General features: G+C 46.9%; 1 protein-coding gene across 1 annotated transcript in view; it reads left to right on the top strand.

Moving 5' to 3' along the window:
• Positions 1 to 25,395, top strand: part of LOC119456208 (methanethiol oxidase) — a 162,729-nt gene that overhangs the window by 72,267 nt on the left and 65,067 nt on the right. The window contains exon 2 of the mRNA XM_037717837.2: positions 19,074 to 19,279. Coding sequence (XP_037573765.1) covers positions 19,074 to 19,279 — 206 coding nt within the window. The remainder of the gene's footprint in view (positions 1 to 19,073; positions 19,280 to 25,395) is intronic.

Below are 25,395 nucleotides of genomic sequence, written 5' to 3'. Positions count from 1 at the left end.
AGGTTCCCTGCAGTGTCGGATACAAGACCTGCATACAGAGCGAATGCTATCGCTGAGTCGCTGCGGAACAATCATAAGAATTACGGGTGGAAGCGTTCGCCATATGAAATTGGAGTTGAAGTGTTAGTACGAAATTTGTTCCGCCTTAGTTGCAACATAAGCAGAATTCGCAACTGTACCCTTAGGACGCATTTCATTACGCCTAACACTACACGCTTCCCGGCATTGTTAAGCAGTCGAAATTTAAGCAGCAAAAGTACTCCTTTCTGGAGAACGACACACGGTGGAGTGCCATGCTAAAGAGCCTTCCGTGAGCTACACCGTATATTGCACTACGGTTGCTGCAAGCAAAAGAAGTTAACATTATTACATAGAAACACTGTCATAACACATCCATTAACACCCCGAGAGCCGCGAACCGTTTGAGAAACGTAAATGTCTCCCAGATACGTGAATACGCGTCCGAAACATGTGACGCGAATGTCTTTTCTAGAGATGTAATTGTTATCCTTCCGTCAAACGTCTGTCATGCACACTGTAAAGGCATTTTTATTAGGCTATGGCTATTCTGGCAACAGCCGGGGATGACTAGGCAGGTACCGGCCAGCTTGTTTCTAAGTGCCCCTAGGTATGATCGATCTGCGCTTTACCTAGTGTGATTTGGTATACTATTAGATCATTTAGCACGTGAAAATAAAAATAATACAGGCACACGGAAGCCTCAGGAGAGCACCTGATATTATAATAAAGCGGGTGGCGCAGGATCTCCACAGGGGCAGCGGGGAAGCAAGACTGGAAGCACAGCTGGACCCATGGTTCGGGCCGCCTAAGCCGGAGCGTGCCGGGGTTGCACGCATACACCCTCGGAACGTGGAGGCCTCGGCGAGCACCCACGGACTAGTCTGGATTCCTGCTTCGCAGTCCTGGAGGCGCTGCCAAAGGGCACTAAATAATGACCTATTGTTTGCACTTACTCGTGCCAATTCTGACGGCGCTCGTGGCCTCAGTTGTTAGAAACCGCGCACGCATGGCTAGGAAATTTCTGCGAACGGCCAGCAACATTTGTTTCGAGCTATTCTGCCGGCTGAATAGCCACGTCTCCCCTTTTTTTTTTAATATTCTATACAGCGCGTGCATACCTCAGCACGGAATAGCTGTTCAGTGGCTTCGGCGAGTCCATCTCGGTGGTAGCAGGCATAGTCCAGGAAGTTGTTGCATGCATCGATGGTACGGTTGGCGCGCCGGGACATCTTGATGACGATCTTCTCGCAGTAGAATCCTGGCGTCGACGGCGGCGGAGGCGACTCGTCCGATTCGCGGTGAAGCGCATGTCGCAACAGCCACACGGTTAAGCCTACTGCGGCGACCAGGATTGCCGACCAGCACATGAACTCCGGCTGAACGGGACCTAATAATGCCTTGTCGCCGTCACGCGGGGTTTCATCGAGGGCCTGTGTCCTCAGCGCTGGTCCAGGATTGGCGTCGGTCATTCCTCAGTGCCTTGCTTGCTTGTTTGCTTGATCCTCATCCGTGGCGCTTACCCACTACGGGGGATTGGCCAAGAAGCCGGCGGTTAAAGGTTAAACGGTGCCATTCGGCGACAGGATCGCTCGTGTCGCTATTCGCGAGATCAGCTCATGGTCACTTCTCAGTGCGGCGCTGTTGGCAGTAACATTGCCGATTTCCAGGATCTGGCGCATATACACATAAATAGGGATCGACCAAGAAGCGGCGATACATTTAAAATAAAAATAAGTAAATAACAGGGATTAAATAGTAATGGAAGAGAAATGAGATAAATCATGCAAGGTTGCTTGAAGATGAATGAAATGAAGCTCAGAATCTCGCCGCCGCGTTTTGCCTCAAATTGTGCTCAATGCCTCGTTAAAGACGACCCCTGGTTCTTGTGGGACTGCTCCAAATACGCCGACAGGAGAAAAGCTATTAACAAACGCCTTAGACCTACCGCTTCAGGGTGCCCAAGTGATTCTATTCTCGCGAGAAACATTAATAACCACGATGCCGTTCAGTGCATACTCCTGAATTCGGTCGGGTTGGTCGGGTTTTCGCCGAGTTGATTGAACGTCACTTTCAGAAGTGTCTATTAAAAAAAAACGTATTACCCATAACTCCTATATCCAATAACATCATACGACATGTAGAAAAAACGGGTTTTTGTATGGGATCATATATGTTTCATATCGGATTATTCGATATAGGGGTTATGGGGCATATGGATTTTTCAATAGGGTTGGTCGTGGTGGGTCGATCGGTCGGGTTCTTGCCGAGTAGATTCAACCTCACTTTCAAGAGTGTCGGTTGGATTCTTGCGAAGTAGATGATTCAACCTCACGTTCTAAAGTGTCGGCCGGGGTGGGTCGATCGGTCGGTTTCTTTCCGAGTAGATTCAACCTCACTTAAAAAAAAAAAAAATCTATCGCGTATGGCGCCCTGATTCGAAGGTCGGCTTGCCAGTGCAGCAGTCCGGTACTCTTACAGTTAGGCCACAAACGCTTTTTTTTTTCGTTCTTTATTGACTAGGCCACAAACTCATCCATACTTCTCTCGTGCCAACACCAACTATATATAGTTATTTCAGATGGTCGCCACATGTTGATTATGATGATGATGATTTCCATACTGGCACCTAAGCACAAGCGGGGGATTTGCCAAGAGGTGGGCGGCACGTATTGTGAGAACGCCAACTATCTCTTTGACATGGTCGCCGCGTGTTGATGATTGTGGTTCTCACACTGTGACATATACCCACAGTGATGGATCGTCCAAGAAGCGTGCCTGCGTGTTCGTTATGATGACGATTTCCATACTATGCCACATACCCATAAAGGGAGATTGGCCTATAGAAGCGGGCCGTGCATATCGTGCCATCGACTAGCTCTCCGAGATGGCCGCCGCGTGTTGATGGTGACAACGATTTCTGTACTGTGCCACATAGCCACACCGGACGATCGGTGCACTTAAATTAATTAAGAAATGAGGAAATATTAGCCAGTATAAGATTTGTTACATTGCATATAGCACGGTTAAGCGATAGCACATGCGCGTCAGTTGCCTTTATGCCAAAAGCGAATGAACGAAATTGGCAAACTTGTAGCATTTTATTAACCTCTTCACGAAAACTTCACTTCACATAGATTCCAACATGCGTTGGATCTGCATTATTTTAATTCACTGACCGCCTTGGCTAGTATAATGATTGTCGTCGTCGCGATTTACCGGCTCCTGCAAGCGTAGCGATTGATTTCGCTCGATTCTATGAATTTATTATCAACCACCACTCACGACTGTCCGATCGTGGTGATAACGCTTGCGAAGCAGACCACTGAACAAGCGCGAGAAGGGAAAAGAGAATTTGAGTATAACCGGTGCACTATCGTGGCTCTGGTGTATACACAAGCATAAAAATGTTGACGAAATTGATAAAGCACACGGGAACACTGTAGAAGAGGACGCCGTGCGTTTTAAGGTGAAAGCATTAGGTGTCTATGTTGGTGGTGCCCTAAGCGTGCTCTCGGCGGTGACCTTGGCGAAACTGGGCCGGGACGAAAAATGGCCGAAGGTGCAAAAAATGGTCGGATTGACGTCGCATTCCTCAGGGAGGTTCCTGTGAACAAAGTGAATTAGCGGCTTTGAAAAGAAAATTTGGTACACTTCGGTCTGGGTGGGAATCGAACCCGGGCCTCCGGGGCGCAAGGCGAGCACGCTTCCTTGAAACCATGGCTGCTTTTTTTTCCTGTTTTTTTTTTTCTTTATTGCCTGTCTTGGCATTCAAACGCAACATTTCATAAGAACGATAAATAACGCAACAGTCATACTTCGGGTATCACGACAGGTTTAAAATTTTCTCAGAGTCACCAGTTCATCCAATAAGGTAATGCAGTCGGGTAGGTCTGGAAGAGCCCTATAAGCTTCTCTAAGGAGCACCGTACTCTCAATTAAGTTTTCACGTACAGGACGTGTATTGACATCAGCATGCCGGACCTACGTCCTCGTTTTCCACAAGCTGTGGAGGTCCAGGACTATGATTACATCGAAAGGAATGCCTTCACTCTGAACTGGTAGGAATCGTATGCCGTATGGTTCTAAAGGAAGTTCTTTTTTAAGGGTTCTTGGAGGACATACCAATGAAAGATTGAGTTCCAACAGTCTAAAAAGACATGCCCTATTGTTTCGGGCTTCTTGCAATGGAGGCAGTTTGTTGTCCAGAGAACGAATACACCTTTTTCGTGTAACCAAGTTTTAACAGGTAAGGTGTTGGAATCTAACTTAAAGAAGAATCTTTTAACAGAAGGTCTAACGGGCATCTTTTTCACACGCTTTAAAACATCCTATTCCTGGGCCTCCACGGTGTGGTAAACGGTACATTGGCAACGGTATCATCGCGTTCACAAGATCCTTATAAAGCTTCCTTTTACTCACTGTACTCAAGTAGTCCATTGAAAAAAGTTGTCGCAGTTTCACCTGAAAGGCGAAGCATCAATTGCGATAGCAAATTTGTAGAGAGCTATACGGAGTAATGATAGTAGCTTTATCAGTTGTATAAACTTGCACATGCAGCAGCACCGGCAGCACGCAGAACTGTTGTCGACGCCGTCGGCGTTTTGCCCGCGTTCGTAGAAAATGCGTGCGGCGTTGGTGAGTGTTGCCGGAGTCTAAACGTCGCCTCCCTTCATTCACCCCCCCCCCCCCCCCCCCTTACGGTCTTTCGTGCGTCAGAAGAAGGCGCGTTTGCTCTACATATATGGTGATTATAAAGGAGGAAAGAGACGCCTACTTCTGCAGCCCTTAAGGGAGCACGGCACAGAACGCGCGTTTGTTCTCCGCCGTGCGTTCACTCCCCGTGAGAGCGCGCGTCCCTCGCGCCCTTTCACTCGCACATAAAGCGTTCGGCGGCGCGCGGCGGCGATTTCATCTCCATTGACGTCATACGGAACCTCACGGCGACGGCGACGGTGACGGCGACGCCGATGGCAGAAATCTGCTTTGGAGTGTCCATATAATTGCTATCGCAATAAAACGCGGGTGCAACATCCCCTCCCGACAACGAGGGCCAAGTCGTCGCTGACGCTCACCTGGTGCGGAAGGTCGTCCAGCCGGACACCGGCGCTCAACTTAAGGGTCCCAAGCCTCGTAGTTGATCGCTTGTCGGACAAGCCCTGTGCTCGCCAACTCTCCCTTGAAACAACGGTCACCTTCCCGAAGGCTGCGAAGGCGAGCCGCACATCGTCATCCGGCACACTCTGAAGAAGCCAGTGAAGCTTCATTCGGACGTCTCGATTGGTATAGGGTTGAGGACGAGGCACCATGTGTCTTTCACTTGCAGGTCGTCCACGCAAACAATCTTCCGCACCGCGTCAGCATCCCTGAAGGTCACGGCCCAGACATAGTTCATGCGGTACGCCCCCAAGGCGATGGCGTCTGGCATGAGCGAAAGTGGAGTGAGCGCGTCGCGGAAATCTTCCACCCTATATGGGCGGGCCCTGGCATCACCATGCAAAAAAAAAAAAAAAAAAAAAAAAACGGCGTTCTCTATAAAACGCCCTGTAGACAAACTCAGTAATACAACCTGATAATCGGTATCCAAAGCAAGAGAGAGAGAGAGAGAGAGAGAGAGAGAGAGAGAGAGAAATAACTTTATTGGGTCCAGCGGTTTGGGGACTAGGCCCCCGCCTAAGCGGCGGCCAGAAGCCCTTGGGCCCTGGCGAAGTCTTCAGCCAGCTGGACGGCCCAGAGTTGTACTTCCGGGTCAGAACTGAGTAGTACGGCCTCCCACTGCTCCTCATTAACTATTTTGCGGGCCCTGTCGAGTCACCTGAGGGCAAGCCCACAGGATGTGTCTCAGATCTGCCCGTCCTTCACATAACCGACATTTGCCCTCATATTTATCTGGATAATACCGGCTGTAGGCCACCGGATTCGGATAGGTGTTGGTTTGAAGGAGGCGCCAGGCCACCGTCTGTGGCTTACTGAGTGTTGGGTGTGCGGGGGGATACGGAACCCTCGCCTAGTCTATAATATTTGGTGATTTCATCGTAACTAACCATGCGCTCCTCTCTCATCTCTGGGTGAGGCTGCTCTCTGGCTCGGTTAGTGAGTTCTCGAGCCAATGTGTGAGCCGCCTCGTTCCCAGAGAGGGAGGCGCAGGTGTCCAGATAATTTGTATGTGTCTGTAGTCTTTCAAATTGGTTAAAATCTTAATAGCCTCCGGCGATACTCGCCCTCTTAAGAAATTTCTCACTGCTGCTTTTGAGTCACTAATTATGTGTCTGGGCGATGAAGAAGCTATCGTCAATGCGATGGCTGATTCCTCTGCCGTTTCTACGCTGTGCGTTCGTAGTGAGCCGCCAGCTGTTATCTTGCCTTCTTTATCAGTGATTACGACAGTCATTTTTTGTTCATTTGAATATTTCGCGGCGTCTACGTAGACCACGTCCTTGATGTTTTCGTATTTATTTCTGAGGTCTTTGCCCTCTCCACACGCCTTCCCGCGTCGTTCTCCGGGTGCATGTTTCTGGGAATCGGTAGAACCTTTATCCTTCCGCGTATTTCTCGCGGTATATCCATCTTGATTCCCTGTTGCGTTGCATAGCCTATATGGAGGACAATCAAGTATCGTCCTGCCCGTAGCAGTCTGAGTTAGTCTCTCGTATTGGGCCGTTTTGTGCGCTTCTATTAATTCATCTAGGGTATTGTGTACACCTAAGGCAAGTAGTCTTTCCGTAGGTGTATTGACTGGTGTTCCAAGCGCTTGTTTATATACTTTCCTCATCAAGGCTTCAAGTTTTGCTTTTTCTGCCATGAGGAGGTTCAGATAAGGAGTCACATATACTATTCGGCTAATAGCAAAATCCTGTACTAACTTAATTAGGTTGGCTTCCTTCATCCCGCTGTGTCGGTTTGCAATTCTTGCGATCAGGCGCATTGTTTGTTGCGTCCCTCTTTCTGAAGCCTTTATCGTTTCATTATTTCGCCTGTTTGCTTGTATCCGCATGCCTAGTACCCGAATACTGTCAACTGCTGGTATTTGTTGGCCCCCCGCGCTTAGTCGTATTTGGGATGTGCTGTTGTCTTTACGGCTGCTTCTTTGTGCGTGGTAAATCAAGAGTTGCGACTTCTGTGGTGAGCACTGAAGGCCCCTACTGCCAACATAGTCCTCTGATCTGCGTATTGCTTCTTGGAGGGTAGCCTCGATGTATCCGTCGCTGCCCTCTGTGACCCACAGCGTGATATCATCAGCGTATAAGCTATGATGTAGCCCTTCCACTGTGTTCAACTTCTCCGGAAGGCCGATCATGGCCACGTTGAAGAGTAGGTGGCGAGAGAACCGATACCTGTGGTGTTCCTCGGCTCCCTAGTCCCATATAGTCCGAATGTATGTCTCCGATTGTAATTCGGCCCTTTCTGTTTAATAGGAAGTCTCTAATGTATTCGTAGACCCGTTTCCCAACTCCTAATCCCTGGAGGTTTACTAAAATAGCTTCATGCGTAATGTTGTCAAAGCTTTTGCAAGATCTAGGCCTAATATGGCTTCGTTGTCTCTTGTTTTTGAGGCTGTGTCTGTAATTTGGTGTTGGATTTGAAGCATGATATCTTGTGTGGAAAGCTTACGTCGAAAGCCTATCATCGTGTGCGGGAAGAGGTTATTGTCGTCCATGTATCTTACTAGGCGCGTGAGTATCACGTGTTTCATTAATTTTCCCACACACGATGTTAATGATATCGGTCTTAGATTTTCTAACTTTAGCATTTTTCCTTGTTTAGGGATCATGACTATATGCGCTGTTTTCCACAGTGGAGGTAAGCCCCATTTTCCCAGCAGTCACTCATGTATTGGGTAATCGCCTTTATAGAGGGATCATCGAGATTTCGTAGCATTTTGTTGCTGATGCCATCGGGACCCGGGGCGGAATTTCATGCGCAGGTCCATGCAGCGCCCGTCTAACTTCTGCTTCTGTAATAGGCATGTCCAATTCAAGGTTTTCCTCTCCAGTGTAGTGTGGTAAGGGAGTCTGCGCTAGGTCGCCTATGTATAGTGACTGGACTTCTTGCAGTAATTCTGTTTCTGTACCTGCATATTTGTGGGTTAGCTTATTGATGTTGTGCCTTTGTGCAATTTTGCCATTTTCAGGGTCAATCAAGTGCCGTAGGATATTCCATGTTATTGCCGAGTTTACTTCTCTCTGCATTCTGTTACACGTAGCTTCCCAGTTTTGCCGCGTCAATCTATTTGTGTGTTTCTCGATTTCCCTGTCTGGTTCGGCCATTTTCCGCCTAAGATTTCTATTGAGCCGTTTCCGTTTCCATCGTGTGGCTATGCTGTTCTGTGCTTCCCATAAGTGTAGCAATTTTGCATCTGCTTGTTCTAGCCCGGCCTCGTCTGGTATATTCTTTGTGGCTTTCTTTACACTATTGAAGCGTTTCTGTGTCCAGACCTCAAAATCCTGAATTGTGTCGCCATCTTCGTTTGTTTCCTCCGCTTATACAAAGCAAAAAATCCTGTTTACGCGGCCCGTCTGGGCCGCGTGAAGCCGCTCCTACGGAGCCTGTAACACAAGTCGGAGTAGCCACGGCTGCTCCACGCTTCTATGGTTGCTCCATGGTGCTGGACTTACTAAAGGTGTGCCTATCACGTGTGTGACTGCACACGTCACGTCGTAGCCACCTCGCTGACTAAAGGTGCGGCCTAGTGCGTGCACTTACATGCTGTACTTTAGCTACTTCGTTAACTGTTCATATGTGGCGTTCCGGAGGTGGCCTTAGTGCCACACGTGTACTTCCCATTGCGGCTCGTTATGTCTTGCAAGAAGTCTAACCCCGATTGTATAACTTCATGTATTACCAAATGTGCAGCCGGTTCTTGCCTTCTTGTGTTACAAGGGTGTAACACCTGCCGAACTTTTATTTAGGTCACATGGCACAGGCACGCTGCACAGCGTGCGTTAATAACCACAGTGTATTCCGTCCTTGCCGTGTCCCCGTGGCCTGTTTATGCTTCGCCGGGTGACGAGGAAGGGGACGGCACCACGTATATAGTGCAAGAATGGTTAGGGCTGCGCGTTGTACAGCGCTCGGTTCTAGTTATCCCCGACCGTAACCCTATCAAACCGCAACTTATCGCGCCCACTAGCCACCAGTGATCCTTTCTTCGAGGTTTTACTTAACGGACATCGTTCTATAAACGGCACGTGGAGTAGGGGAGCCTGAGTCACCGCCTGGTGAGGTTGCGTTTTCGTTTTCGCGACGTCATTATGCAGGCCAGGCCGCACAGGCACCGAAGGTACGAACGGCGAAGGAGAAGTGGGAAACGTACATTGATTAGCTAAGACACTGCGAAACTAATGCTTCTGCGAAGCGAATGGCTCGAGCCCAACCCTTCGGTGCTACTATGGAGAAGGCGTATCTCACGATCGCCATCGACCTGATTCTGCACTTGAACTAAAGAAGGCAGGATCTTCGTCGAATGACGGCTGTTCCGTTGGACCTATTTCGATTCGGAGTCGGTCGCGACGCTCTCATCTCGTCGCAGCCCACTCGCTTTTATTGATCTGGTATTTTTATATATATATGGTGGACTTTCTCCGACCTAGGTCACGTGTCCGCCTCCCTAAAGACAATTGCATCACGCTGGTAATTACACGCTAGGGCCTGCAGGCGCTATTCCGGATGGCAATTACCGTCCTTTTACACACACACACACACACACGAAAACCCGCTCACTCAGACACATGGAAATCAGCGCGATACGCATTAGCACACGCACGCACACACACACTGAAGTTTGGCATCACATGTAAAGCTTCGTTCTCTCGGCGTGCTCTACCAAAAAGACGCTACCGGAGTGAAGCGTGACAGCGGACGTCTCCCTGCTTAAGTGGGCGTTGCTCGCTTCCAGAGTCCCTGCGAAAAGGAGCCAATCGAACGTGTCTCTGGCGGTGACGCTTGTGTACACGGTTCGTCGCCCGCGTGTAAACACGGCTGTCGAAGGCAAACAGCCTGGAAGAAGGTGCGCCGATTTGCACAGCCGATCGGGTTCAGATGTCTCCATACGGCGGCGCAGAGCGCATCCTCCGGCCATGGAATCATCGGTAGCGACCTTCTGAAGGCTCTCCTTCGCTATCGCCCGTGAATGCGTGGAGGCGATCGCTGATGGGAGGTGAACTTGCTTCTTCTATTTCTCTGGTATATATGCTGCGCCTTCTCTACGTATGGAGGCTCGTAATGACCACAGCGCAAGAACGTGAGCGTATATTTTGTCTGGATAACGTGCACGTCGATTTGGCAAGCTAGAGATCTCCACCAAAGGTGCTTGCGTCAGATTACGCTCACGAAATGTCTGAGTAATGCGAAACTTCGGTTATTTATCTACTGCCTAGTCGCAGCATAGCATGCTACTTTTATTTTTACTTGCAAGCATTGCCAGCCGTAGGTATAACGAGGGCATTGACTTCTTTTCCAACTATTTGGCTGCCTTTAGGTTTGTGAAAGTTTTAACGTGTGGACCGTGTGTTACCTCCGAATAATTCTTGCATTTGTGCTTGAAACGGCTAAGGCTTGCTCGCGAAGTTGGTGTAAGCTTTACATTTTTACAGCGAAGCTGTTAAGAGCTAGTTACCCCAGGATCTTGTCCACGTGTAGAAAAACACTATAACCATCAGCATTTCGGCTCCATTTTCTCACCATTGTGCCTTAGCACAAGTGTCAAAACGGATGAATAACGTGACTGATAGGCCATGACATCAATAACATCGCATGCTTGTCAGTTACGCCACCATTAACGATAATAAAATCACGTGTGGCGCACACCCGCATTGGATATGCGGTATGAGCCAGGGGCAAGAAAGAAAAAAGGAAGGAAGGAAGGAAGGAAATAAAGAAAAGAGAGAGGGAGAGAAGGAAAGAAAGAAGGAAAGAAAGAAAGAAGGTAAAAAGAAATCACATGTGTCTTATGCCCCCTTTAGATATATGGGTATAGTTTAGTATAGTATAGTTTATAGTACAGTCTTAAGTACAACTGTTTGTTATCCGCATTCCCTAAAATCGCCTTAAATGACTGACAAGTGACTTTATTTTATTCCTTTGTCAGTGCATTAAAGATTTGACGAAATGGACGTTTGGTCAAGATCTGAGACATTTGGTCAGCAGTGAAATCACAAAAAAGTGTGCTCTCGCAGGAATATTGCAGAAATAATACTGTGCTTAGTTCGTGACGATTAAAGGTCGCGTAGGGGGTTGTTCGTCACTGAACGCTTAAATGAAATTTGCGGTGTACACCTTCTAAAACGGTGATGTTGATTGACAAGTTTTCATTCCGCGAGGGCATCTAATGCCAGCTGGCGCCAAGGATTGTGCACTAAATTGTGAAAAATGGAGTTGTGCTAACATGAAAAGTAGATAGATGTCTATGAAACACGTGTATAGAGTCATGTTAAAGCTCACGACACAGGAATCATAATGGTTGGTCTGGAGGTCGGTGATGTGGTTTTACTTATGTGGTGTGTGAAATGCTGAACATGTAGCATGTAGTCACACTACGAGCAAAAAGAGTGACGCTGCTTGAGGTAGGGAATTGAATTGTTTCGTATGAACCGACAAATGTTAGAAAGCCCCCGACACCATTTACCTAATGACTTTGGTATTAACGAAAGGGTGCCTGAGTTCAACACGATTTTATGTGCCTGGCCTTATTATCAGAACTCCCGCCCCTCAAAGGCGGTGGAAGAGAATGGAATTTCTATTTCTCGCAACCGCACTGCGAGGACACACGTTCGTATTTCACATTAGGGAACAAGATATATATATATATATATATATATATATATATATATATTAAAGTTCTACAAGCTCGATAAAACAGATACGGGCGTTAAAGTCGGTACATGCACACGCATGTACCGGAGAGGATAAACCAGGCGTTTCAACAATTTGTACCTAGTTTTCACCGGCTTCATCGCCTTTGGACCGGTCGGTTCGCCGTATGACGGCAGCATACGCTATAGTGTAGCGATAATCCTGCAAGGTCGTGTTACATCCGGCAAAAAAAAAATAGACAGATTACGTGGTGAGACCATGTAACGAAATTTTTGATGACAGAAACAAACAAACAAGCAAGCAAGCAGAGAAATAACGAAACAAGCAAGAAGTGTTTTCTGTACTTCTATTTAGAAGTTTTCTATTCCCCCACTCCACTACATTTGCTAAGAAGCGGCAGGAACTGTCACGGATGCGTCTACAAGTACAAGAATTTCCAAGCGCCCACTCACGCAAATGAAATCGTACCTGCTACTCTCGTAGGTTGTCCGTATAAGAGGCAGTACGCACCGGCGCACATACAAGTTCGCGTTAAGCACAAAATGCGAGATGGCTCGAGGAAGCTTTCGAACACGTCTAAGGAGTTGCTCTAAAGTAGGGAAATATGACAAAGAAAGCAAACAAAGAGAAAACGAGGAAGACTCCAAAGTTGGGTGAAGGACACGTCACGTCTTTCGGGAACTTTCTTTTCTTTGCACGAGCGCGAAAAAAGCACTTGGGCACTGTGTCTGAGTGGCCGTCTAAAATCCCGGTTAATGCCGCCAGAGACGAGATATTCGCGAAGCGGGTACAAAGAAAGAAAGAAAAAGAGGTAAGTTAAGGCAAACATCGCGATCTCTTCCTCGAATTGGTTTCTCGAACTAAAAGACCTTGCTTTTCTGAGCTGTATGTACAATTCTCACTTTCATCTGGCAAATTTGCTCTTTCTAGTTTACCTGGCCAAATCACGACAGGGCCGGTGTTCTCTTTAGAAGCACATACTCTTTGGAGTAGGTATCTACCGACAGAGAAAAGCAAATTAGACCCAGACTAGTGCATTTACGTGCGCGAGCATTTGACATTTGCGTAATGAAGAAGGTGGAAGTAGTTTCGAAAAGAACGCCGCCTCTCTTTCCTTTTACATCTTGAAGGCAAGGACAAGGCAGCGGATGAACGTATACACATGATTGCTTAGTTCCGTGCCTAAATTTGGATCGTCTCGACGGAACTCAGTAGTGAAGCTAAATGATTGCCCTGTATCTAATAGACGCACAAATAGACGTTCAACCTATGCGTTTAACTTTGATTTATGTGACGAAAGCGGTGTTTCTCACGCGTGAAACGTCTGACCGAAACAGAAAAAGGAGAAGCACGAGGAAGTTTTTTTCTACACTGAAACTTTTGTCATGAACAGTATGAAGACGCTGAAGTCTGCATACGTTTGCATGGCCAGGTGGCCTGTCAAAAACAGTCACTATACTACCTTCATTTTTCACTTATAATATTAAACGTCTCTCGTGCATAATTATTACTTCTGCTTTATACAAAAAGGTGTTTTTTTAAAGAGATGACATAATTAAAAAACATCGCTCGTGGCACGTAGCACAATCCTACTGCTTCAGTTAGATTACTCTAAGAGGCGGACATTATTTGCACAAGAACTCGAAATCAACACTAGACCAAGTGCCAAAGTTGCGCTAATTAACTTCTAAACTAATTAATTTACGGCAAAAATTGTAATTTACAAGTCGCAGTCGGTGCGCTCGCAAGTATATCCACTTGGAATGAATGCTGAGGATGACAGCAGTTTCGATATATGAATTCCCGAAATGTGCGACGAATATATATATATATATATATATATATATATATATATATATATATATATATATACAAGTGTTCCAGTTATTCTTGTACTTCAACGCATCAAAAAGTGTTCGTGAAAAAAAAAAAAGCAAGTAGAACAACTGCATGTTTACCGCAAGCTTGACGGTGCCTATCTCAAAACTGGTGCAAGTTTCAAAATTCGTTTCAAATGTAAGTACGTTGAGATCTGCCTGAATTTAATTTCGTAAACTGCAATATGTGCCTTAACGTAATTGGTTAAAAATGTCGCAGTTTCACCCGAAAGGCGAAGCATCAATTGCGATAGCAACTTAGTAGATAATACGGAGTAAGGATAGTAGTTTTATCAGCTGTATAAACTTGGACATGCAGCAGCGCCAGCAACGCGCAGAACTGGTGTCGACGCCGTCGCCGTTTTGCCCGCGTTCGCACCGAACGCGCGCGGCGTTGGTGACTGTTGCCGGTGCTCTGGGGGCAGCTCGGAGGTTTTCGACGAGATCAGAATGGGACACTCGTCGAGCAGCGTCGAAAATCTTACCCACCTTCTCGCCTCGCAACGTTTTATTGCGATAGCAATTATATGGACACTCCAAAGCAGATTTCTGCCGTCGTCGTCGCCGTCGTCGTCGCCGTCGTCGTCGCCGTCGTCGTCGCCGTCGCCGTCGCCGTGAGGTTCCGTATGATGTCAAAGGCGATGAAATTGTCGCCGGGCGCCGAACGCTGTATGTAGTAGTAGTAGTAGAGGTTCGGGGTGGGAAAAGATGCATATTTCTGCAGCCCTTATAGGGAGCACGGCTCAGCATCTGAGGGGAGGGGAATGGGGGGAGAAGGAAGGAAATAGTGGGAGAAGGGTGGAAGGGAGAGGGTATGTGCGAGTGAAAGGGAGCGAGGGACGCGCGCTTTCACGGGGAGTGAACGCACGGCGGAGAACAAACGCGCGTTGTGCGCCGTGCTCCCTTAAGGTACAGTGCCTTAATATACTTAGTATATTCTAGGCACTATACTTAAGGGCTGCAGAATTAAGCGTCTCTTTCCTTCTTTACAATCACCATATATGCAGAGCAAACGCGACTTCTTCAGACACGCGAAAGGCCGGGGGGGGGGGGGAGGAGGAGGGAAGGGAGGCGACGTTTAGCTGCGGCACAAAATGCCTATTTATATAAAAACGTTGTGAGGCGAGAAGGTGGTAAAGACTTCCGACGCTGCTCGACGAGTGTCCCGTTGTGATCTCGTCGAAAACCTCCGAGCGGCCCCCAGAGGCTCCGGCAACAGTCATCAACGCCGCGCGCGTTTTCTGCGAACGCGGGCAAAACGCCGACGGCGTCGACAACAGTTCTGTGTGTTGCCGGTGCTGCTGCATGTCCAAGTTTGTACAGCTGATAAAACTACTATCCTTACTCCGTATAGCTCTCTACAAATTTGCTATCGCAATTGATGCTTCGCCTTTCGGGTGAAACTGCGACAACTTTTTATTGCGATAGCAATTATATGGACACTCAAAAGCAGATTTCTGCCGTCGCCGTCGCCGTGAGGTTCCGTATGACGTCATTTGGAGAAGAAATCGTCGCCGCACGCTGAACGCTGTATGTGCGAGTGAAAGGGCGCGAGGGGCGCGTCTTTCCCGGGGAGTGAACGCACGGCGGAGAACAAACGCGCGTTCTGCGCCGTGCTCGCTTAAGGGCTGCAGAAGTAGGCGTCTCTTTTCTCCTTTACAATCACCATATATGTAGAGCAAACGCGCCTTATTCCGACGCGCGAGAGGCCGTGGGGGAGGGGGAGGGAAGGGAGGTGACGTTTAGCTGCGGCACGCAGTGCCTATTTATATAAGAGGCTCCGGCAACAGTCACCAACGCCGCACGCATGTTGAGCGAACGCGGGCAAAACGCCGATGGCGTCGACAACAGTTCTGCGTGTTACCGATGCTGCTGCATGTCCAAGTTTATACAGCTGATAAAGCTAATATCATTACTCCGTATAGCTCTCTACAAGTTTGCTATCGCAATTGATGCTTCGCCTTTCAGGTGAAACTGCGACAACTTTTTATATAAATACGCATTTGGTGCCGCATCTAAACGTCGCCTCCCTCCCTCCCTCCCGCCCCCCATGGCCTTCCGCGCGACGGAAGAAGTCGCGTTTGCTCTCTCTTTCTCTCTCTCTCTCTCTCTCTCTCTCTCTATATATATATATATATATATATATATATATATATATATATATTGTAAAGGAGGAAATATTGTAAAGATTGTAAAGGAGGAAAGAGACGCTTAATTCTGCAGCCCTTCAGGGAGGACGGCTACAGTTCTAGTACACTGTAGCACGGCGCAGAACGCGCGTTTGTTCTCCGCCGTGTGTTCGCTCCCCGTGAAGGTGCCCGTCCCTCGCGCTCTTTCACTCGGACATACAGCGTCCGGCGTGCGGCGACGATTTCATCGCCATTGACATCATACGGAACCTCACGACGACGGCAATGGCAGAAATCCTCTTTGAGTGTCCGTATAATTGCTATCGCAATAAAAGATGATTAGTGAAATGTTGTTAATTTTCAAATATACATTTTGATGTGTGGTGCAATGTCCGCCTCTTCGAGTAATTCCGCTCAATGAGTATAGCTTTGTTCTAATGCTACGGGCGACTTTAAATATTTAAACTTAGGAAAAAAATATTATTCTTTATTTGATATGCTCTATCGCGTCCCATCCATTGGCCTGCCAGTGCACGCGGGCAGTTCTGACTTCACTGTGAGCAACATCGTGCTCTACAACACAACACAGTCGTGAAATTTTAACGCCATAGCGCTAAAGGCCCCGTGTCGCAGAAAATCTGGCGTCGGTCTTGGTGTCGGCGTCCGCGGTCAAGAAAATTATCCCGCACCACCCCGACCGACCACGCAGGCCCCCCGCGTGGTGCAAAGGCATTGGGGAACTAATCGAATTTCTCAAAGTAAAATGAGCCAGAAAAATTGTGAAGTACGACGTAACCACCTACAGACGGGAAAGTGTCGGATTGTAATTTGAACATACGAGAAAACATAATTTTCTTACGCGGCAACTCAAACACATACAGATGGCGTTCGTCTCCTCGGCAGCCTTTACGGCAGCCTAGGGTAGGCTCCTTACGGCAGCCACATGTGGAGGTGAAGTTGGAGGAAAAAGAAATCTGCAGTTGCCGGTAAGCCTGATAAGCAGCCAGGGATCTTTGAATGCTATCGCGTTTCACTGTTAAAGGGGAAGCTTAAGCGTCCTCCAACGTTTTTTTTTTTTTTTTAATTGTGGAGGCAATTGCATTAACTACGGACCACTACTCGATAAAATAAGTAGAAACTGCACAGTATGAACTATTTAATAGCAATGTTCTTGGATGAAAATAACCATCTACTTTTTATGATAGTGACTCTCATCAGGGTGACTTAATTAGGAATTAATAAAACACCACTCCTATACAAACGCTTACCAGCGTGACGCATGTTGTTCTCTATAGTAATTTTGTTAGTCAGCGATTGCAGTGCAAATGTGTAATCTGACTGCGTATCTCTTTCATTACTATTTTAACACTATACTTAATTCAGGGTTTCATTACTACTTTAACAATATACTTCATGCAATGACGCTTACCTAATTGACGCTGACGACTTACTGTTGCATGGCGCCTAATTTTGAAGCGTCTTTTTTTATTGTGTATGGGACAGGACGTTCTGCACCCTGGTCAATAAGTTTCAAAGGAACAGCTGATAGAAGCACTGAATCAAGTGATACAATTAAATGCGTGAGCATTTCTATGTCTATTCAACGAGGAAACTCGTCCGTCCGTCCGTCACTTAAGACGACCACTTTCGAGATAGCGCCCATAGTAACGAGCGAATTGACTTTCGTGCTGCCTCTCGCTTCAACGCGAACTAAGCGGTGAGAGCATAGCGCACACGAAGCTATCAGCACCCGCCGCACTTTGTCCCCATCGCAGATCGCTATCAAGATAAGGCCACGCGGCCGCGCCATACGCAGCTACCGCCGGAGTACTGGTTGATCCCGGTTCATAATGGTTCGACGCGGATGGATAACAGCGATAAAGAGCGATAACGGCTTATAATGATTGGAACGTCATCAGCGTACCTGTTGCCGCCACCCGCACTAGTTTGCTTGCGTCATAAATTTAATTGCGCCGTCGTCCTGCAGCAGCTCGTGTCGCCTGGAGTGCCTGTCATTTATACTGGTCGGATCAAGTTTCATAACATTGATAGTGACACCGGGACTGCGTGGTGATGAGGAAGGGGCACAATGCTTACGCATACTTAGACAACTCCCAGAGGAGTTTCTGCGTGAATTTTTAGGTTATCGTCCTAGCCTCTGAATCATTCGGAGAAAAGAGAGAGACAGAGAGAAAGCTGAAGGCATCAGTTTCCGTTGTTGAATTTCGTGCCCAAGTCGTAGCGCGGGTACGTCACTGTGATGTCATGGTAATCAGAGTATTTTTATCAAAGCTTGTTAGCTGTAGTCTTTAGTTCCTGCGTAACGCGAATAACTAGTCTCGAACAGACGCTATCAAAAATCATGGCGTCACAATAAAGCTATAGTGCGAGAACTTCAACGCGGCGTCTCCACCCGCTTTCTGCTTTAGTGTAATTATATGATGTTCAGAAAGTTTTGTTTGCCAATAAACTTTGTTCTGGTGTTCATATTTAGTGCACCTTGAATGCAAGTGACGTTACCGCACCAACATGTGACGTGACCACTGCGTGGCATGGTAGATTGCATGGTAGATTGCAGCGTCTCTCGCAGCTGCTGTGGTTGAACAGTCGCTAGCGTGATTGTGTTGATAGCATAGCTGTTTCTCTAGTTACATTGCAGTGTAGGACGCCCTAGACACGCCCCCTTGGCACAGGCGAGTGTAGTTATACTACGGCACTATCACACTAGCGAGTGCTCAGCCGCAGGAGCTACAAACGCCACTCCGAGCTCCGATCCAAGGGTAAAGAAACCGAGAGGTGCGAACTGGCTACCAGGGCAGGCCTGTGCGCATGCGTGATTCAATTTATAGTATCCTCCCGAAGCTGCTAGAGAACACTAGGATGGCGATTCGGCCTCAGCCCCCGTGTTCTAATTACTTTTGTCCGCACCTGTGCTACATAGCCCTCTAGAGAGAAAACCGCGCGTACTAATTGGACTAGGAAAGTAAAAAGACACATAGCTGAATTTATCCAGCGCTTTGTTAGTGCACGCCTTTATTTTTTTTTTGTTCTAAATGACCGATTCTGCGTTTTCCCACGTTGATTTCGAGGCTAAATGGTCGTGACTTTCTCCCACATCCCGTTCGCCGTCACTTTTGCACGCTATCCTGAGTCCCCCACTACGACGTGTCTCATAATCGAATCGTGGTTTAGGCCCGTGAAACCACAGAATTCAATTCAATTTGCACCCATCATGCAGGATGCGTGAGCACCGCCAACGGCGGCGCCAACCGTGTGGGAGTGGAGCGGTGCCCGGACTCGGTCGGCTACCGCACCCCGCTCGAGGCCATGGCCGAGGGCGGGCACGAGAAGATGCTCTGGCTACCGTGCTCGGTACCGCAGAAGGACAGGCCCGACTACCTGGCCACCGTGTGCGTCGACCAGGACTCCCCCGACTACTGCAAGGTGGGACCCTGCAGGCTCTTTAGTGGCTATCCTGAACGGTGATCGCCACCTTGCAGCAGCAATAGTAGCAACAGGAGTCATCCACCCGAGAATAGCACCAAGACCGCGAAGCTGCGAGGAAAACCTGTACGGACTAAGGAATGCATAATAGCGCGACAAAGGAAAGAAAAAAAGAACTTAAGAAGGCGAGAGAAGACAGGGAACATAGCGGGCGCTAAACTTCAACTCTGAGTGCGGTGGCGAAAGAATATAACTGCGTATGCTTGCAGTGGTAACGTCAAAAAATTACAGCAACGTGTTAAACAATTGGATCTCGATCTCTCCCTCCCCCCATCAAAAAAAAAAAAAAAAGGTAGAATGTCGCTAATGCAGTGCATGCATCTTTTCTCGATATGAAACCGCACTCTGAATATAGGCAGCTGAAGTTCAGCGCCCGTGCTGTTCCTTTCTACTCCCTCCTTCTACAGTTTTTCTTCCCTTGTCGCACTATTACGCGTTCCTTAGTGTTCAGCCAACTCGCCCAGCTACAAATTTCACTAAACCTATAAGGGTATATTCCAACCGAAGTTCCGAAGCGCACGACAATTTCGTCCTAGTCGAGAAACCGGACCTGAGAACTTCTTTTCAGAGCCGTCGCGTGAACCGCGTGAGCTAACCAGGAGGCTTGCAGACATCAGGGCGTGGCCGACTTTATCGAAAGTGCGATGCGCGTGGACCAAAAATATGGCGTATCAATTCTGCGGAAATTCACAAGGTAGAGGAAGTGTTCACAAAAGTGAAGATGGCCGTATACATCCGGACAGTATCATAGTGTCGGCATAGTAGCATATAGTCTATATCTTCGAACCACTCTAGTGTAGCAGTTTATAGCTTCATGCTATTCTGGAGTAGGGATAATAGCATAGCTTTCACTTCCTGCTATTCTAGGGTAGGGAGAGTAGCATATCTTGTAGATTCGTACCAGGCGACCAGCTAGGCCAGCATCTCCAGCATATTAAAGTTTGTATCACTCTCTTATACCTCCGCGATACTCCATGACTGGTAGAGTAGCGTAGTCAGGGCCTAGTAGCATATAGATTGACACGGTTAGAAACTTCGCGCTACTCTAGGGTGGATGAAATTTTTTTCTCTTTGATGAAAACTACCTCCGCACTGCAGATTTCTGCAGAACTGATTTGACAGGGCTATCCTGCTAGCAGCGTTTTTCTTCTCTACAGCGACAATACATATATGATTCTTATAGATAGGTGAAGAAGAGAAGCAGCGCGACATAGAAATGGATGAACGCAGAGGTGGACGTGGAATGGCGCAAGTTCTCATCGACTTAATAGATGTCAGAAGCCGTCAAATTGAGCAAGTTACGACGCACGCGCAGTGTGGCACCGTGGAACATGGCACGTGCCACGCACCAGCTAAATACGGGGAACCACTGCTGCGGTAGAAAGTGCCTGCACCTTGCGGCATGTGTGTTTCATATTCACGCTCTTTTAAAAAAAGTGTGTTAATTTTTAAAATTAGAATTTGTTCTCTTCAACAGCTAAGTTAATTTAAATGAATTATTTCACTACCAAACATATTCAAAGCTTTCTAGTTCTGACTTGTCAAAAATTTACAAGATTTATTTAATTTCGTCCTGTCTTCGTCCCAGTTTCGTCGGAAGCTTAGAAAGCTACGCGTGGACAAACAGCGCTATCGTTTCTAACGCAACTTCTGGTACTATATTTGACACCGCGTATGTCTAGAAATGTAGTTTCAGATTTCAGCTTTTCGGAATTCAACCGCCTGTTGCGAACAATCGCAAAGGGCACCGGATATAAGCGATTGAGGCAATTGAAGCCGAGAACGGCGAGAGATTAGAATTTCAAAAACGCGAGCCGGCGGGTATTTGACGTCAGTGCCGCCGGCTTCCAGAACGTAGAAATGACTATGGAACCGAGCGAAATTTGGATCAGCGTGAGTAGGCGTTCGACGTGCGTGCTGTTTTGGGACGCTATGGCATTCTGGCGATTTCGACGATCAAAAAAAAATAATAATAAATAACAGAAAGCGACGTCGTTTTTAAATTCTCGCTTCTCTTTCTGACGTTTCGAAGTGGCCTTGGTGGTCATACGACGCCTTTCATTCTTTTTTTTTTTTTACTCGCACATTTCTATTTGCTCTCGCGCGTGGTGCTGCCTTAAGCACATTCTTTATATAAGCGATTTCCGGTGAGGTGAAACAAAACTTGAGACACGTCAACCTATTTCTGATATCTATGTTTGCCTTTGGCGCGAGTAAGGCAGTTGTTTGCGCCGCCTGGCGAACGAACAGGTGGAGGTAGCTTCTCGCCGCAATAAGAGATGTGTTCGTTTCCCGTCGAAAGGCGGTCGTCATGGCGACGAGAAGATTTATCTGTTGGCAAGGGAAGGCGCAATATGTATCGGGTATGAGCTTCGTACGGATCGCTTTTTTTCTAGGGAGGAACAGCGAGAGAAGTGAAATACGTCAGATGTTTGAGAAAGTACGTTTTCGGACGTAGCAGAGTAGTAATTCCTGGCTCAGTGTCGGAAGGAGAGACGCCTGGAGAAATATCACCAGTTACAGAGACGTCATGCAGAAAACACCAATGTTTCATTATTGTTTTAAAGGAAAACCAGTCGCCGTCTTTCTTTCTTCTTTTTTTTTTTGCTTCACGTGGCAATTTTTGGCCAGGAACACGTGCGAATTGAACGTAACTATGGAGCCACAAAAAGAAGTGCAGCAGCCTTGTGCGCCCTTGCAGAATCGCAACCCAATTTCCAGCGAAGCTGCTGCTTTTGAGCAGTTGCAATCAGAATTTCATTTGCCTGTAATAAAATCACGTACTTTAACACGTTGCCCGTATATGGCCGGCCTGTTTGAAACCTTGGCCGCATGCTAAGCTTTCGAGCACGTGTTAGGAAATGTTTCACAAAGGTGGATTTTACAATTCATCGACACACGTTTTACTTCGCCCGAACACTGGCTATAGACTCATCCCCACTTCTCAGTTTTCGCGAAATGCAATCTTGGTTGGGTTCACAATTGTCTCAGGGCAGGTGGGATACTTTCTGTGTTGTTGTAAAACACACTTACAATACTGCAGATAGCTTGAATACGTAATTTACTACAAGGCTGTAACGAGTCTACAGTCTTCGAACTTTGCCAACACATCATTCATAACCTGCCCGTAATTTTAAACAAATATAAACGATGTGCCTTGTTTACTTCACTGAGGACACTAGGGAAACCACCTAGTACGAACCTCGTATAACGCATGAAAATATGAAAAAAAAAGTGAGGGCTCAGTAATTACCTACAACACTTCTAATTAGGGAGGGAGCGCTAATGTTTCGCCAAAACCCATTTTTACGAAATATAAACTTGGTGTAACGTATCCCGGGAGATTGGCAAGTGTTGCTGAAAACGGCTGGGTGAAACTTTCGAACACTTGATTAAGAATTTTTTCCTTTTTTTTTGTAAGAGCTGCAGCTCATGCACACGTATTTAACTTCGCACAGAGATTCGCCGTAGCAGTCCCCTAATTTCGCTCAATTTGATCTCGTTGGTATTTGTTAGTTCTTCCAGGGCAATGAGCGAAATTCTGCACTGTTCGTAAGACACACTTATAACGCTCCGGAGAGATTGCATACGTAATTAATTTCAAAGGCAGCAATCAATACACCCATCTTGAAATTTCACCTACACATCACCCACTACCTGGACATTACGTTCACCAAACATAAACATAATCATAAAAATAAACAATAAACCGGAAAACGAGAGTTCGATAATTATTTGTAACGCCCTTAATTGAGCCAGAAACGTTAAAACATTGAGACACATTGCACTTCAGATGGCCCCCATTTTGATGAATAAAATGTTTGTGTAACGCAGAGTTATCTCGGTACATTGGGAAATCTAGCTGATAAAGGTCGCGTGACACTTCCTAGAACTTGCTTAATGATTTTTTTATGTGCAAAAGCTGTATTTCATTCGCACACAGATTTACCTTGTGGTAAGCCCTATTTTGCTAAGTTTTATTTTAATGGCATTTGTAGTTACGTCAGAGCAGCATGCTCAATTTTGTGCCGTTCGTAAAATACTCTCATAGCGCTGCAGATCACTTGTATACGCAATTTATTCCAAAGGCCGCACTAAATCCACACACTTTGGATTTTACCTAAATATAACTCATAACATATCCCTTATTTTCGCCAAATATGAACAAGCTGCCTTGTTTAGGTCACCAAGGACCCCATAAAAACCAAGTACAAACCCCTCGTGACGTAAATTATGCCTTGCAACAGCGCCATGATGACTTTGTCGTACCATTGACATATTGTGTTTATTGGGGTGCTTTTCTTTATTTTACCTCATTTTGTTATCCTGAAACGTTTTCAGTGTCACAGACTTCTCGTACGCTTTCTATTGAAGTGACGCATTTAATCGTGAGCGGAGTGATTGTAATTGTCACAGGTCGTACGCTGACTCTGCGTTATGCATTGTAAAGATTTACTGTTATTGTCAAGTCATTTGTACATTTACGGAGTGTATTTAGAGAGCTTAACTCCATGCGATTGTGAAAGCTTTTGATTATTTCATTTTCTTTTTCAAATAATATTTTTCTCGTCTGCAGGGTTGTGTAATATGTGTATGGCGTTTAGTTACAATTCTCTGAAATAGGGGTCTTTTCAGTAGCCGAACATTCCATATTGTTGCAGCTAATTGCCAAGAACATGAAAGTAGTAAACAAGGATTCAGTAATTATTTGCAACACTTCTAAATAAACCAGGAACCTTAAATTTTTGCCACAAATTTCACATGTATTGCGAAATTGTGAGTTGGTGCATCATACTCTTGTCATGCTTTAGACGTATTGCCGTGCTTTTTCTGTCTTTCTGTCTTTTCTTTTTTTTTTGCTTTCGGCTGATGAGGCATGCGAAACTTCACTTCCGGATCCCACTTATGCAATCGTTCGTTATGTCTACCTGGTTGTGTCCAGCGCTGAAATGTATAGTTGCTTATGACGCGATGCTGGCAGGTCGTTTATGTCCGTTCGCGACAACCAGTGCTCAGATCCAGTGTTCAAGGACATCTTTGCTTCAGCGTCTGCCGGCCCATTCCCGACCTGCGCCAGAGTGTGCAGGCATCCACTGAAAGGTTATCTTGTGGCCACTTATTTGTGCGAGGTCGAGAAGCTCGCACAGTGAAGTGCCAGATACACTTGCACAGCGTGTTTTGTGTTTGTTTGGCGTACACGCGAGACCAACAGAAGCTGGTCTCTTCGGCTGCACACATCGATATAGCAGACCACTATCTGAGGACATTGTTTTGCCTCCTTGGCCTAAAGCAAACAGCATAGCCTTGATTATAACGGCAGCCCTGGCCTTTTTACAAGCCGCTGGCCTTGACATAGGGCTTTAGCTATGCCGTAACGTGGCGGAATGTATATTTACAGAAAGTAAGAGAGGATGACCTGAACTGTAGCTTGACCTGGCTTGGTACTCTGCACTGGGGAAAAGGAGAAGGAATAATGGCGATGGAAAGAAAGGACGTAATTCCGCTTTCTCTTGTTTTGACGGACATTAGACAATGGAACGTGAGAACGTCTTACTGCCACAAACGGAATCTCTTGGGAGAGGCGAGGCTCGTTGCGAGCGTTCCCACGGCGAGGCGGCGGCGGATTTTCTTTTTTCGTCGGAGATCAATTTATAAATAAGCACAGCGCACGGAGCATTCCGACTCTCGCGCGCATGTACTGTGTTTGGCTTCAGCCCAGCATCTCACTTCTCTTTGCTTCTGGGCTTTCGCCGAACGCTCGGTGCTTATCGGCTCGAACCCGGGGCTCGCGTCGCACCGCTGCACTTTCGGCTGCTAGCGTCGCATTCGTAGGCAAATGAGACTTTCTGGTGAGCTTTCTGCGGTCTTTCTGAGATCGCGGAGTGCGCGCTTGTCATGTCTGCGTTGTGAGGAAGTTTGAATGGCTTCGAGAGTTTTGGCGCTGCACGTCTGTCTTCCTTCTTCGAACTTCCCCAGTTTCGGTTCTGTTCCCAGAGGGACAAGAAACTCTGATCAGTGAAAGTTGATTGCCGCTAAAGAGACAGAAAAAGGAAAGG

The sequence above is a fragment of the Dermacentor silvarum genome, chromosome 6 (genome assembly GCF_013339745.2).
Source record: "Dermacentor silvarum isolate Dsil-2018 chromosome 6, BIME_Dsil_1.4, whole genome shotgun sequence".
Classification (NCBI taxonomy): Eukaryota; Metazoa; Arthropoda; class Arachnida; order Ixodida; family Ixodidae; genus Dermacentor; species Dermacentor silvarum.
This window is presented reverse-complemented; position numbering and strand designations above follow the sequence as displayed.